At 45.3% G+C, this 16973-nt stretch overlaps 1 protein-coding gene across 4 annotated transcripts in view; it reads right to left on the reverse strand.

Annotated features, from left to right (window-relative positions):
* TM2D3 (TM2 domain containing 3) overlaps nt 1–16973 on the reverse strand; it is a 73090-nt gene that overhangs the window by 42272 nt on the left and 13845 nt on the right. The window contains exon 2 of one of the 4 annotated variants that reach the window (XM_085644061.1): nt 13500–13635. The exons of the other annotated variants lie outside the window; for them this stretch is intronic. Coding sequence (XP_085500187.1) covers nt 13500–13599 — 100 coding nt within the window. The 5' untranslated portion in view covers nt 13600–13635. The remainder of the gene's footprint in view (nt 1–13499; nt 13636–16973) is intronic. 4 annotated transcript variants of the gene reach the window in all.

Genomic DNA, 16973 nt, shown 5'->3' on the forward strand with positions numbered 1-16973 from the left:
TTGCTGCAATACATACCATAACACATGGTACCCCATCACTTGCGATCTTACAGGAAGTGTTAAAATAAATTTAAAAACTGATAAAGGGAAGCTCTTCTGTTGCATCTGGGAGTGAAAATTGGCAATCTTTCCACGGTATCCGCAATGATACTAAGTAAAATCAAGGGGGAGGCAATGGCATTGGCAGTACGTCGAGAAAACCTCCTATTGAGTTGTCCTCTCAGAGAACGCTTCTAACATGCAGACACACCATTACATCAATGCTGTACCTCTAACACATTGGGCTATTATATAAACACCCCACTGTCATTTTCCCATTCTTTGTGTGGTGACTCCCTAATTAAGCTAAGAATGAAATGTGACTTAGTTTTCTTACATGACATTGGCACATCAGATATACCAACCTACATCCTAAGTGTGTTGGGAAACGTAATAGTCTACATAATGGGCTCCTCTGAATTGCATCACATTTTTAAAAGTTAAAACATTTTTAATCAATTGTTGTAGTGATCACAACCCACTTACTACAACTTTTCATAAAACTAACAATTCAAGATCAAATGGGAAGCATGTTAAATGTGATTACTCCAAATGAAAGGGTATCGGACTGAAATGGAATAAGCTATCATCAGATGTTTTTATTGCTAAATTGATCTGTAGAAATAGTGGTGGACTTTTTTGTAAGTCTTTGTCACTGGTTCCTTGTAGATTGTATCCTTAGCAGCTTTAACTCAGTTCGAGTGGCTGAATTGAATTTGCCAACTCTAAAACCATTAGAAGCTGACCCAAAACTGTAAGGTGGTTCAATGCAGCCTGCACAGCTGCCCACAAGCAATTAAAGATTGCTCTCAGTGCTAAACCAAGATGCTCATCAGATATAATACTTGTAAGTACACAAAATGGAAAGGAGGGATCGATATCTATACTCTTTTATAATAGGGGACTATAAATTCTCCTATAATAAGGACAATGTCCTGTAATTCAATATCGTGCTTAAAATAGGCAACGATCACATACCATTGAAAACATGATTACAAATTTTAAATTATAGTAATCCAGGGAGATACTTCATCCTGTTTTATCACACTATTTTCAAACATACAGTATACACCTATAAACACATATACAACAATTATATACAAAAGACAGTTTTTGTCTTTTGTATATAAGCAAATATTCATACAAATAATACGTAATAGGTAATTCCTTTTCACCCAAAAAGTCAAAACAAGAAAGGAGTGTCCACCTATTCCATACAGAAAGTACACTCTGAGGTAGTCATGTAAAGCACAATCGGTTCTACTTAATCATGAACCTGAATTTCAAGATTGTGTCAAACAAAACACTAATTTCATCAGACTCCTCTTTTTATAATGTGTCGACGCAGTCACGTTTCTGCCTCCAGAACGATCTTGGCCTCCTCAGGACAGGGTGAATTAAGGACTTACGCAACACCAATCAGGGTGCCATACCTCGCACCAGAATGTTATCGTGCAGAACACTTAATATAACTAAAACACCTAGTCAAACGTGCTACTATACAGGTCAAAGGCTGCTTCATCCGAAGTCAGGGATATTTCTTAATCGAGCAGTGAGTAAATCACTCGACTAAATCACCAAAACGGGCCACCCAACGACCTCATCAGATATAAAGCACACTGCAGAAACTATAAAGTTGCACTGGAGCAGCATAAGACAATAGGATTTGCTGGAAACAGGAGGGGCAAGGGACTCCATGAAATGCTGAGAGGTAATAAACCACCCATTCTTTGCAGACCAAGATACACTCACTAAGGTGTTTCTCTATATGTGAGAGGGGGATTCCTGGAGGGAAGCGGTAAGGGGATGACTAGTCTTTCTGGTCAGTGCCTGCCTTGTACCTGTTGTCCGGCCGTCGTCTACCGGAGGACGACGGCGGGACAACAGGTACAAGGCAGGCACTGACCAGAAAGACTGGTCATCCCCTTACCGCTTCCCTCCAGGAAGCCTTGGCTAATAACCCAAAGCATATGCATGAGAAGGGAATCCCCCTCTCACATATAGAAAAACGCCTTAGTGAGTGTATCACATAATCTGTACCACAACACTAAGTCTGTTTTATTTCACCACACCTTTTTTTTTAAAAACGGTCCTGAGGAAAGCCAGAACACTCTAAGGCACTGGCTGAAACATGTCGAACATCTGAAGGACGCAGGGGGCAGTAACTCGCCACCCTCACGCGTCCTCTAGCCTTACTTTTAACCGCTGGTGACGGCCCAGTTATTAAAATTTAATTTACCCTCGGGTACTGGGACCACCACCAAGCCGTTTTAAATCACAACTCACCCAACCTCACTGCACTCTCAGCAATATACCAGCTCCGCTGTAATCAGGCGTTGTAGCACACCCGGGACATACTAGGTAGCACTGGGTCGCCCGATGATGAAGCATGCCAGCAACTAGGTTGGTGGGTGAGGGCTTCATGAATACACCAACAAGGTGCCCGTGACAGAACTAATTTGAGTACTGTAACACTCTGGTCAACTTAAGCTAGTCCTCTTTGTTTAATCACATATAAACCCTCGGGGACTCGGACTAGCTAACTAGTCCTCTCTCTCCCCCTCTTGTTACACGCATTTTTCAGAACTAGTCATTGCTATACCAACAGAGTATGTCAAGACGCCAGTGGTTGTACTAACTATGTAAGAGAATCAGAGTCTGCATATCTGTTGATCCAGGGTGACTTGTTACACAGGAAAAGTATAAATTAGATGTAGTAGCAGACAGGTTGTTATGCCGAGTGACGTTTTCACAAATATGAATCGGTTGCATAGCTGCCTGCGACTCGGGATAGAGAGAGATAAAGTCTGAAGTAAACACAGTCTGTTAAAATAGCCCTGGCTCTCAAAGGCACCAGGGAAGCAGCAGAGAGCCAGCACACCGCTCCAGCACCCCCCGGACAGGCAGACTCCACCTCCTCAGCTCCTGGGCAAATGCAGACCTCGGTGGGACCTTGACAGAGGGGTTCATTACAAAGTGGGATCCACTGCAAAGATCTGTTTGATCTTGCTGAAAGGACGGAGATACCCATCACCCAGTACGTGAGGAGGCGGAGGAGTGCCGCGGCACAGCAAAAGGAGCAGAGAAGCAGAGACTGAGAGCACGCGGCCCCATGCACCGTGTACCTGTGATCAGCCACTGATCTGTCTTTCCTGTCCCCGCCTACCTCCTTCACCCCGCGCTTCTTCCCAAACTCAAGGGGCCCAGCGACCGCTAGGTGCCCGCTCCGAGCCTGTAGTGACTTGTAGGCACTCCTACAAGCACTGAGTGTAGGTAGAGGGAGGGTTGCTCAGGGCACATGGGATAACCCTCCCTCCACTTCCCCTTGCACTTTACACCCCTCAATGTCGACGCCAAGGAGAGGGTCCGACAAGGAGGAAGGGTGCATGCCATGGACAGTTTGAAAGAAGAAGTTAGGACAGCAGGCTAGGGGACCTAGCTGCTCTGCTGAAACCAGAGGAAGAGAGCCAACCACGTCTGGGTGCAGCTTGTGGCCAGGGCGTGCTCCCCTGCTCACTTGTTCACGTGCCCACCGCCCTCCCCAACTCTGCTTTAACTTAATCAAAGGCGAGACCTATTGCATTTTCAATGCTTGTGTATATTAAAGAATATGTGCACCGCATGCTATGAAAAAACCTTTTTTGTACTTGATAATGTTGGAATTCAAACTGTAATGAAAGACTTATGTGCCAGCATAACAGCCTGTTGCCTTCGCCGTTAACTCTGGTTCGTTGCCATGGGAACGTCCGGGATACACTTGTGCACAATTAATATTTTAGCACTCCTTCATTAGGTAAGGGGCACTGTCACAGACAGTGGAAACACGACACAAAGGAAGCATAGCCTGTTCACTATGGCTGTACAATGCTTTCACTTAACTTGCCCTGTGAGAGCACGATTTCGGGGGCTGCCCTAGGACGTGAAAGAGTTCGAACAGGACGTCAGCATGAGCACAGCTATGGAGGGGATAGGTGTATTTGTTTTTTTATTTATGCAATTATATAGCGCGTCCTGTGCCGGAAAGCATTGGAGTGCGTAACATGCGCACCAGTTACATTACAGAAGGACACATTCATTCGATTTTTTAGGCACCGAGATATTAAGTCATTTGCCCAGGATCACAGGATGTTGAGCCGACGCCGAGACTGGAAGCGAGTTCCCCGGGTCCTCAGGCGTCAGCTCTGCCCATTGTCTACCCTTGAAGGCAGACGGTGGTGCGGAAGAGCAGAGTGAGCCTCATAGCAGCGCCTCAGACTCGCCTGACGGCAGTTTTCATCTACTCGGAGCCCTTTCTCTGATAAAGCCTCTTTTGTCGGAAGTGCGCAGCAAGGCGCAGAAAAGAACTTAGTCAGCAAAAGCCCAAATGAAGAAAAGCGTAAAAAGTGTCTTAAAAAATACATCTCTTTTTTTTTCCCTGAAAATGCAACAGGATTTCATTGAAATGTAGGATTTGTGGCCCCCAACCTAGCTTTCCAATATGGCATTTGTTTAAATATCTGTAGAGGCTAGTGGGATAAGCACCAAACATTGTACGACATTTGCACCACAGGCGTCCTGCTCATTACGCGTACTCCCTCTGCGTGGATTTAAAGATAGAAATAGCGCCAAGATGCCAGTGTGGCACCAACCTGCGATTAATTTTATAACACAGCCCTATGACTTTTGAGATAGCACAGTGAAGAGTTATACTGTGGTTTTGTTAGAAAAAATAACACAAATAGATGTAAAGCAAATCATGATAGAAAAACGTGAGCAGAACGTTAAGTAGAGACATTTTTATGGTTTATATGAAAAGCATTTTTTTAATGAATAAAGGATAAAAAAGATTGTGAAAGTATGAAACTGAACGTAAAGGTAAAACGTATATTATCTCCCAGATTCCCAGGAGACGCCTGGCTCTGCGGTGCCCTCCCCTCGGCCAGGCTGACGGGAGAGCACCGGCGCAGCCCCAGCCCCAGCCCCCACCTCCAATTCTCCATCCATCATGCCTTGTTTTCTGTCCCCAAAATTAAATTAAGGTATGAAGGGACGAATTTAGATGGGTCATTTGTTTTATTCAAATCTTTAATCATTGACAATAAGTGAATCAGCCAGTGGGCAGCTGCTTGCTTCGCGCGCATTATTCATCACAGTAAATGCTAGGATCACATATACACATATTTCATGGAGTCATTTAGCAGTAATTTATGACCAATCACACCTAGACATGTTGGGCGTTTCTTCGGTGGTGTGAGGATGGGGGTAGGGGTTAGAGGGTAGAGGCTGAGTCCATGCAGTAGTTTTGCCGCTCTGATAACCCAGGGCAAGTTTACACCTTTTATGAGTACATTCTGCCACATTGTGCATAACAGATTTCTACAGAGCTTTGTCACAGTCAAAGTGGACAAAATGGGCGGCAGGCACGGAGGCTAGTTCTTTACAAATCACCCAAGACTATTCCCGCACGGATTTCGGCTTTATGCGGCATTTATAAATAGGTCGACATATATAGCTCGGTGGGTTAATGCACGTCCCACATAAGTTTCTTTTTAATAAACGAGATATTGGTTTTTGCTAACTTTAACTGATTATTTGCGCATCTAATCTGTGATTGTCTACCTAGGCCGCGATTCCGCTATTAATTCACCAGTAAAGCGGAACACCAGGGCCACCATTTTAATTTAAAAGCGCCACAGGTCAGGCACGAATCCCAGTAGGCAAGCAGCAAGCTGGGGTATTTCATTCAGTCTTTCGGGGGCGCAGCCCCTGCACGCAGGGGGCCCCAACCCTTCAGGGACATCACACTTTCAAAGGGACCCGCAGTTATTCAAAGGCCAATGCACATCTGTGAGTTATGGGCGACTAGTCATCTAGTCGACCAGGGCCTGGCTGCGCGTGGAGCTGCCCTGCTGACGTCATCTGCCGCACAACCAAGACTGGAAAGAGAATGCTTTCCACGTCGGAGCGAGGAGCTTGGTGTCATTAATCATGTGCAGGCCAGTTTGAAATGAAAATGTGCGCGCGGGAGTTCAAGATAACACTGTCGCCGTCTATCATTCTCCCGCTCTCTTAGCCGGGGGGCGGGAAGGCTGGAATCCCCCATCCGGGGCTGCGCAGGTGAGTATTTTAACAGTAAAACGTATATTTTCTCTTCAGCGGAAGTGCACCGCGACAGGTCACTTTGTCAGTGGCAATCCAGCAAAGCAAGACTGGGGTCCGCGGGGCAGAAAGAGTGGTTTGATTATTTTTCCACTGCTGTGAATATATCTACATCAGGAGGCGGCTTCGGAAGAGCTCGAGCGACGCGACCTACCATCCACGCTGTTCACGAGACGTAATGAAAGGCGGCTTTGCAATAAACCCCCAACGGCCCTACTCCGCGCTCCAAATGGTCGGCACTTTCCCTCCTACTGCCAACATGCCCTTCCGTCAGCAGCCACTCCTGGTTTTACGGGACATGGATCATATTACTCGGGATCGGTTTGCCTGCCCTTCAAAAACAAGCTGTCAGCGTTGTGTGGAAAACATAGTGCGTCCCAGCTAATGAAGCAGAATGTGTCACGCCTCAAGTGAGAGATCGAATCCCAGTGGGTGGGGCCAAAAGGAGACAAGGCGGCAACAAGAAGGGACTAAGAAGCCTCATTTACTATCACAAGCCGGCATTTTGCATAGAAGATGACGCCAGCGAATGAGGAAGATGGGTGGGGCTTCAACTCCGCCTCCGAGAGCTTTGGAATCTGTATTGAATCCAAGAAGCTCTCGTATGACGTGAGCAGCGTATGCGCGCTGCTTTCGCCAGTCAAGACCAACAAATGATCTTTTAAAATGTATGGCCGTGCTCTTTTATGCTTTCCCCCAACCAATGAGCCACAATCTCCTTTTAGTCCGCTACTGTAATAACAGCTTTTGTATGTCCTTTAGCTTACCAGAACATTAGGAAAATAACAAAAGAAGCAGAGTTCTGACGGACAAGAATGTTGAATGTGCACATTTGTAATGAGAAGGAGGTTTCATGCTACATTGTTACGTGCAGTGTTACCGCCACTTTTCTGCTGCAAACCAGGGTGAGAAGGAGGTGTCTATCAAAAAACAATGGGACCAACAAGTTATTTTTACATAGCTGCAAATTGGTCAGATTCCTCAAGGGAATTCAGTTGACACTGTCTGTTCTGGTTTGAGCTAGTTCCTACTGTACGACCCTTGTCCATCTGTCCTAATCCCATTAGGCAACACTCTTCTCAATACACATTATAAGGGTACTCTGAAGAAATCAGTCAGACACTTCACTGTGAGTAACGCAGCCTGGCTGAAGAGGATAGAAACTTGTCATCACGAGCCACGTCATACCAACTCTAGTTGCGTTCACTCAACTGATGTAGCACGATTTGCACTTGGGCGGGAAAAGAAACTGGGAGGGAATTTAAATTATCAAAAAGGGCTATGACGTGGTCAGCATTGTCATAGCTCCGAAAGAGTACCTGAATTCCAGCGTGAACACCAGATGGCCAGTAGTCATTGTTAAATTAATCTGTACTTGGTCCTTGTACCACGGGAAGAAAAGAAGCAGCACATGGCAAGCACTGCCCAATGAGAAGACAGCAAAGAAGAGTGACAATGATACCAACCAATGGTAAGCTATGGGCGGATTCCAAGCCCATTACTGAATACAAAAGTCTTGCATATAGGTATAGGCTCTCAAACTCTACCTTAAAAGGGCAAAGAGAGAGAAGCAGAGGGAAAAAGGAACTGAATGAACAAAGGAATGAAAAACGGATAGAGAAAGAATGTGGGTATCAAAGGTCAAGCATAACCACCACTGAACAGAAGCGGTCAAAAACCTAAGATTGCCTCAAAGGAGGGACATTTGCACGGATGGGGGGGGGGGGGGGGGCGGGGGGAGGACAGATGACAGGTATATCGTCATGGTAGTTAAAGGAGGGGAGGAGAGAGATACAAGTGCGAGTAGGAAACAAAATGGGGAATTTAAAGTTTAATTGATGGAGGAGGTTATCTACAGAATGGTATCTGACGAACCCATCAGTTTAAGAGAAATATAGGGGTGGGAGCGGTGTTATAAATAGGGGAAAGGCGACACCAGGAATAAGCACTATAAATGCAGTTACGCCAAACAGCAAAATTTTGGGAGCTTTAAAGTACAGGTTTCAAACAGGATTTCAATCATGTAATTTAAAGAAGTGCAGTTTAAGTGATCAGGATTGTAGGTGTTGGATAAAGGCAGCTCTATCACAGATACCTTGTTACCATTTCATTGTTAACGCGAAAAATCACATTTAAAAAGGAGAAATGTTGGTCATTCAGAGACGATAGGGCTGCAGGTCACACACTTCAGACACTGGGAAGGCCTGCTCCAATAGCAGTCCCGGCAGCAGCGTGCAGAGATTCACAGCAGAACAGAAATTCAAACTGTCCCTGCTTGTGGTGTGCAGTGTCGAACAGCACACTGCTGTGAAAGTGCAGAGATATTGTTCTTCACGTTGCTACATCTCCATAATTCGACCTCCCCAAGAACTGATTCAGCTTTGAAGGGGCTAACCGAAATGTTTTTCCCTCAGCAGGAGCAACTGCACTACTGAAGTTTTGTATTTCTCACCTGCCTTTGTTTACTGCCGACAGAAGCCCCATTAATTGACCTCGAGTCCATGTGTGAACAGTACTCCCACTTCAGATGTTTGCATTGCATTATAGAACGATAGTCTTGGCTTTACGATAGGTTACAGACGACAACATGGGTCAGACTGCAAGAGCAATAACCTGAAGTGACTCTGGTGCTCACGTATAGACTTAAGAAGCAAACCCATCAATCAAGGGACACTATGCCTTCACTTGCATTTCAGCATTGAGTTCATCAAGGTAAAGAAAGAAATTCACAACCTTGCCCTCTGTTCACCTGGTCCCCTACTGCTCCATATTTCCTAAATCCCCTTCAGCAGCAGTTCCTTGTCATCATACCCTCAGAGCATACTGTTACAGGCTTTGGTATACTGTCACAGGCTTTGGTTAAGCTGGACACACAAAATCCAGTCACAGTCAATCTTGAGCTTGCCTACTTCTGCAGGATGATTCGCAGTTTCTGACACGGTCTCATACCCGTAAGGGAAGGCCTACCCAGCGCATCTCCAGAGGCCCCCACCCAGTCATGAAATTGACCCTGGCTTGGTTTACAATCAGTTATAGCAGTAACTTATACTTTAGACTAATCTAGTCAAAGCAGCACCAGCCTATTTCACAAGCTCTGGAAACAGCACAAAGTAGTCTGCTGCACAAAATCAATATCCAATCCATGAGGCTACTGTTAGGCCACCAGGAGCAGTTGGTGCATGAAGCGTAGCTTGTGGAGCTCCCGAGTCAAGTTAAGCAAGGGGCCAGAGCAAGCTACAGACTACAGGCAGCCTGGATAAGCCAGGAGGCAGTCAGAGCCTGGTCTCGTGGTTGGAGCCTATTCACCCTGCAGATCTACTCTAAAATTCAGCCTGTAGAGAGGCCTACGTACTGTCTTTGCAGCCCACGCAAAATGAACAATAGCAATCATCCAGTTGGCCTGTATTTGTTTCTCCTGTCTTTCCTGACAATTCTTAGTTACTGATCCCCAGACTTGTTGACCAAACTGTTCTGACTGATTTGAAATAATGTTATAACTACAGTAATCAACCTGAACTGGGTTATCTGGGATAACAAAGTACATTGAGGGACATCAGAACTGAAGCTTGAGTTGTGATCACAGTTAGACTTGACTGGATCCATAGCCTACTGCAAGTTGGAACTTGATGTTTGTATCTTGGTTTGGAGACTGATCATAATTCTGTACTGGTCTATCTGGGTGACAGAGGGTTGTAGGGGCCTATAGGGATCTGGAGTGTGCCTGAGAAAGTTATACAGGCCATTAATCAGGATCTGGAGAATCCTGGAGTTGGATCCACTGGAGACTGTGAGTGAAGTCTACTGAGGCAGCTGTTGAGCTCGTGTCAGGCCTGCACTGTCCTCTCCTCCGCACACCATTGGCAACTGAGTGCCATGGCGACCCCACCATCTAAAAGTCTCCACCAGGAAGTCAAGGAGGTGAACAGTAAGGAGGATGACCATAATTTGGGGGTCGTAGGGAGGGCAAAGGGCCCTCAAAGGCGGCAGAGGTGGCAAGCTTCAGGGTGATGCAAACCAGGGGCAAAGTCATTAAGCCTAAGGATGCAAGGACTGTTTAAAACAAACCATGGAGCATGATGACAGCCAGAAAGAGACACCCTAACAAGAAGCAGAGGTACCAAGATTCCCTTTGAGAGCGTTTCTCCGTTTGATCATGACCCTCCTAAAGGGGGAAGAAGTTCCCTTGAGACCAACAATGACACTGCTCTACAAACACCCAAGAAACACCTACTGCCGGACCTCTTACAGAACTAAAAATCAATCCCTCTGGGAGCTTCTTCCGGAAGGTTAATGAGAAAGCGACACCTGGTGTGCAATTTGGCTTGAGCAAAAAAAATCTTATGTAGTACGTCAACTGATAGAGTTATTGAGCTCAACAGTTTATTAGGGTGAGAGCTACAAGAGATAATAAAGTCGATTAGCAAGAGAAAGGCAACATACAGCCAGTAAACCAAGTGGCTGAACAAGTAGTTTTAAGTGACTATCATGCCAGAGCCCAAGAGAATCCCAAGTGAATTTCAGAAGGGTGGCTCAGAATGGAACGAAGACTCTATACATGAATTACTGAGATACATACTTCCACATGCTAGTTTTCCAATTTGACTATACTCTCCCAGATGTGCCCATTAGCACTGATCAACCTACTGAGACGTTAAAATGGGTAGAGGAAATACAGTTGGAGTATTAGTACATAAGGAATTTGATGCGCCAGGCAAGTGCTCTCCAGGAAGCGGCCAGACTTTATGGGGTTGAGCTTTGGGGGTATGGAAATTTTCACCTGCTACAGTGGCCAAAAATAATTTTCTAAAGACGATGTGAAGGTTGGGGTCAGGAAATCCCCTGACCCTGTTAGCATTTTAATTAAAACTTGGCCTTACTCCAATTGCTGATCCTGCAGTATACAAAACTCAGTGTTGTACTGGATTAGGCTGATGAGTAACCCAAAAGCAAAAATTAACTAAAAATTGGGGGAGGATGTCAATAGCTCTAGCAGTTCGAGACAAGGCAACTGGTGGACCCACTTGAAAAGTGTATTTAGTATCTTACAATTGGGGCTTCTGTGGACCGAACCAAGTAGGGTAGGATTTGCCAGCATAAAACTTGTGAAGGAGCATTATTATATGCTTAGATTGGGGACAAAGATTCCACAATAAGACCAGGTAGCATATTCGGAAACACTTGGACAGCAGACTAGGCCCAGATTGCAACTCTTACTTGGATATGGTCAATCCCAAACCTAAACGTATATTGTACATCAAGTTCAGGTTGGGGACCTTGCCGAGTAGGGAATATCCTGTCAGGTGTGGGACAATGGGGAACTTCCTATGGTATGTGAATTCTATGATTGCATGTTGGGGGGAGGCGGGAATAATATTCATTTTCCTTTTGCACAAGATTTGTTGTTGCGTGCGAAAGAAGGCTTTTGCCTCCGTTTAGATTTTATGGGATCAGGTCAATTACGTCTATACTATCCTACTATCTTAGGAGAGAAACTTCTTTTTAATTCTATAGCTCTTATTTATGAACAGCCTGGCCATGCGTTAAAGAGAAGTTGGTCACTGTAAACATTAGACCCGGAGATTGAGAACGCTCAGCTGTGCAGTGGATGTTAAGATTCTACAAATGAAATTGCCATATGTGAAATGTGGCTGATTAGCAGGATTGTATTTGATTCCATTGAAAAAAGAAAAAAGATTTCAAGGAATACCATTAATGAGAAGCCATTTCACCTAAACTGTTTAATGGAAATTGGCTTTTGGATGTTTATTAGGTTTTGCCTGCACAGCAATTGTGCGGTGCTTGTGAAATATATTGTATTAAATATATTGTAAACGAAACTTACATCCCGCCTTCACTTCTTATTGGTCCTTGTCACTTTACTTTTCCTCGTTTCTATTGGTTGTATGTGTTCTACTTCCTGTTCTTCCATGGGTTTCTCTTCCCAGTTTCCAATAAGCAAAGTACTGTGTCCATACGCTTTGGTGGAACTTCTTTAAGCATCTCAAGCAACAATCAGGAAAACAATATAAATGAAATGCTAACGAGAGGTACATCCTTGATTTAAAGTTAGTGATGCCCGAGTATCGTGGGCTCTGTGCGCTGTTATTATCCCTGTGGCGATCCTAAGACGCGCACCGGATGAAACACCACCAAGTGCCTCCGGGCACAAGCAGGTACCCACTTGAGTGCGTTGGTTGTCCTGTGCACTCTATCATCCCCCGGGGCACAGCAGGCATCCACTTCAGTAGTTATTTGATTGCCTTTAACTGCTGAATGTAAAACATGACCGTAAAGACGTCTTGGACGCGGTTACAAATAAAAGTGTCTTTTGTTTATTTTTAGGTCTCGCAGACCTGCGTTGCAGCGCGCTTGCGAGACATATTGTGGGTGAGTACATTTCAGAAGGGGGCTTGAAGCCCCGCCCCTCATTTTCATTGGCTGGCGGCACCGTTTATGCTAAACGGTGGCCTGCCATTGGAAATTAGCAATCTGTGTTGCCTCCCTTTGACTTTTTTGCCTGGCCCATCCAGACAGGATCGCCTGCATTACGGCTGTCGTGACGAAGTTTCTTATCAGAAGCTTTGTCACGCTGCCTTGCACACGCCAGTCCAGCTCTCTGATTGGGCCAGACAAAAAAAAGGAGACATGGCACAGTATTTATTTTTGCATCTCGCTTTCACTTTAAAGTGAACGCGCGATGCAAAAATAAACAGCGGATGGCTGTCGAGCGCTTGTTTCCTGGATCAAGCGTAGCAAAATGGCAGCCGATTGTGCCGAAGTTGCTTCTGTCACAGCCCAGGTGTAAGGACACCCAGGACGGCTCGCTTGGTGCTGAGGTAAGGGGTCAGAAGGGCGGCCCTCTGCTCTCTGACAAGCTGAGAGCACGGCTCGCGATGAGGTACTGCGTGGAGCCAGTGTGTCCACAGCCTTAGTGTGCGGAACATGGAGGCGGCTTCATTCCCGATTCCCAAAGTCCGACAGAAGTGAGTCTGTGCGTGTTAACTATTCCCCTACATGGGTCGTCTTTGTTTAATACAATGGCAATCCTGTATAAAGAAAAAGAAAAACTTTCATTCTTTAAACAAATTAATTTTTTTACCTACGCAGTAGAATTAATGTTATACAATACAAAACAGACTGTGTAGTCAGCTGACAGACCTGTTGTAGTGCATTTACGCGTCTTTTATCTTACATTGAGGCATGAGCAAAACACGCACCGGGATATTAACTAATAATTACATGTCTTCTCTGGAAAATCACTGAGATACGTGGTTAGCGCAGGTTCTAGAGATATCTCGAATTGTCTGAAATTATTACGCTACCATGGTCAATCTTGGTTTTGCTCAAAATGCGGCTTAAGGGCTGCAGCGCCGACTTTGAAGTTGGGGAACCAGGTTCGAGTCTGGCAGAAGGCTCAGGCATTCTGTGATTCTAGGCAACTCACTTAATCTCCCGTGCCTAAAAAAAAATGAATGTGTTAGTGTGTAATGATCTTGTAAAGCACTCTGATCAAGTTTGCGCTATATTTAATCTTTTATATATAGATATAGCTATATATAAACCACTAGCAAAATATGACTATGGAGTGAAAATAAACAAGGGTGCAAAACAGGCCACCCATGAACCTCGCCGCACACAAAAGCACAAAATATAATTTAAATATAGTTCTTAATTTTTGACGGCGCTTGTCAGGCACTTACTGGCATGGGCACATAAAGTACTGTGATGGAAGAAAGACATGCATTCGTATTAAGACCACCAAACAAAACACAAATTCTCTGGGCGCAGGGTATCATTTACCACTCGAAAGCAGAGAACTGTTAGAAGTGAAAGGTAAAAATGGGGTTTTGACCTGTGTTTGATTTCTGCTAACAGACAGCCGAGACAGGCGCAGGTTTTAGAAGGAAGCGATTAATAAATCACATTTTCAGAGGCACTTAACCCCCAGAGACGAAGTGGTGTGTCAGGCGTGTGTGGGTTTTGCAACTACACAAGCGGTGTGCTTGTTTAGATTCGTATCCGAGGACCACAGGCAGCCCGAAGGTGGCACAAACACACTATACATTTTATACACTCAACCGCCCACACTCCACTTCTCCCAGAAATGTTGTGTGCCCCAACCAGTGGCAAAGTTTGATAAACCGCTTAAACCTTGCCCTCACCACAAAAATACAGAAAAGGAACATGTACCCGGTTTGCCCACCCTGTAGCTAGCGATTCTGTGTTGCAAATATGTGTAAACGTAACACAGTGCAACCCCATACACAATGTAGATTTGTATTCTGCACCGATCATAACACCCCCTTTATACCCATCCACGGAGACAGTTTTACTTCGCTGGCTCGCAGAAGGGAGAAGTTAACTCGATTGGCTACTGTGCCTGCATCAGATCTCGGGTCCTGAGCTGCACGAAATCAATCCGCAAACCAGTTAGCATTCGCCCCCTCCCCCAACGGTGGCGACACCAGCACGTTTTAATAAAAATAACAAGTCAAATGGTCGGCAGCGAATGGAAAACAAATACACTATTGATATTTCTAATAATTTTCAAGAAATCAGAATGAGGGCTCCTGGGGGTGCCACTCGCAGAGTGTGCTCCCCCGGGTAGCTTCGGGCATATGGTATGGCACTTTGGAAGATTAGGCAATTGCGATTGGCCCGTTTTCTAGCGCGAGCCTCGTGTGACGAACGTTCTATGTGGCGCGCCTAGCTTGAATGCTTGAGGTAGGGTAATGAATTATGTCTCGCCGCGTTTATTATAAGGCGCTTTTGAATAAAAATAATTTACGGATATTTTTATAATGGAATCCGCCGCTTCTGTTAAGGAAGCGTTGCGGATATTGTACGAGGCGGGGAGGGATGATCTACTAATATCCGGTGTACTTAATGAGCCGCGGGTCGGGTTGGAACAGCGGGGGCGGCAGGCTTCAAAGGGCGTCTCCGCCGCAGCCTCTAGTCAATGGTTCCCCTGAGCTCATCGGCAATGCCATGAGCGCGTTTAAAGAGAACTCACCGCCGCTTCGCCAGCCGCCTTCCAGGTCATCGTCTGCCCCTGTCACTGATGTTATAATGAGGAAGGGGAGGGGCCGGGCGCGCACACACGCAGTGTCTTCAGGACCTAATTTTAGGAAAAGGTCGATTAAAAAACGAGCCGTAGTACAAACAAAGGGCTCTCTAGCGGCAGTGGCCAAAATGAGAATAGGCCCGTTTTGACGGAGCACGTGAACATAAAAAATAAGGACATTTGTATCTTTAATAAAAGCATCAGGCAACATGGAAAAATGTCGAACTTGAGCATGCAGGACAGTGATTTATTGCCTATTGTTGCCAGTGACCAAGGCGACACCATTTTGGGAAGGCATAAGTCTCATGTAGAGCAAGTTTTTTCTCCTTCTTTTCCTGAAATGTTGGGTAATAACGTAGAAGAGCCTGTTGTGACTTTTACCAAAGAAAGGATTGCCCCTTTTCAGTCAGGGATTCACATTATGAATGATACCACACAATCTGTTAGTGCTCCACAGGCTGACTAATTGGGGCAATGGGTTTGGATTCCACAGGAAATAAAGGACAAAGATAGGTAATTGAAACTTAATCACAGGAGTTCTTCATTAGCTGCGAGTTCAAGCGGCTCGCAGCCCAACGTGGGCGAATCTCTGCCAGACGCAAGAAAGGGCAGTAGAGAGGCTAATGTCAGGCTTCCAGCAACGTCAGAAGTACTGGGGAGGGGGATTTCTTAACGAAATTTCCCACACCGTTGGACGATACAAGAGCTGCATTTTCTTAAAAAGCTGTAAATTGGAGGGTGTTTGATGGGGGTACAACCAAGTTGTAGTGGTAGGGGCGTTAATATAAGTGGGAAAGGGGTGGTAGTTTCTGAACAACTTTTGGATGACAACGATTCTTTGGAGGAAGGGGAAATATTGGAAGTGGACAACCTATGGGAAGGTCGTCAAAACCTTGTGGGGAAAAAAGAGGGGGGTTGTACTAAAGATTTGTCGAGATTTTATTTTTCTCAGAATAAAATAAGCGAGGGCACTCAGTGTGGATCCGGTTCAAGGAATCACAACAAGGGAGCAAAGAGCAGAACGATGGCCGAAGAGCACGTTCAGTTTCAATCAGGTGAGGCGCATGCGCTTTTACCTACAAAGCGTACACGGGTCGATAAGGGCGTGGGTACTGATGTTGAACACAATAATTCACTCAATTTATACAAGTTTGCGACGAGGTGAATTGCACGATTGACAAACCCCAAAATACAGTAAGTTCAGTTGTTACAAAAAAGCAGAGTCCGAAGACAAATCTACACCTAATTTTAGACGCCTACCGTATATGGGGTTTTCTATACCCTGGGTGCACATTTAAATAAGTCTACTAAGGATAAGATATGGACGGGGGATTTTATTGATGTTTTTAAGCTTCTTCACAGAGATATTCAAGCGAAAGAGGGTTCAAAAGAGGAAGCATGGGAGTTGTCAAGAAGACCAAGGGTACCCACGAACATAGACACATGGACTTCTGCTTTTCTCATTTTCACCAGTGTATACTGCGAAATATTTCCCGATAGATCAGTGTCGTTTTTCAAATACTTAGACAATTCGGAATGCAGCTTCAGAATTCGGGGGATATTCGTGGCTGCACTACGATGAGGAATTTAGGGCCAGATTAGTTTTGATGCCGGAAAGACCATGGGGGGTGGGGGGGGGGGGGGGGGGGTCGATAATGAGCTTTGGGTACAATGGATGTAACCTCAGCGGCCTCCTCCGTCCATGCACACTGCTAGCGGTTTAGCTGTTCCT

The sequence above is a fragment of the Triturus cristatus genome, chromosome 3_1 (genome assembly GCF_964204655.1).
Source record: "Triturus cristatus chromosome 3_1, aTriCri1.1, whole genome shotgun sequence".
Lineage (NCBI taxonomy): Eukaryota > Metazoa > Chordata > Amphibia > Caudata > Salamandridae > Triturus > Triturus cristatus.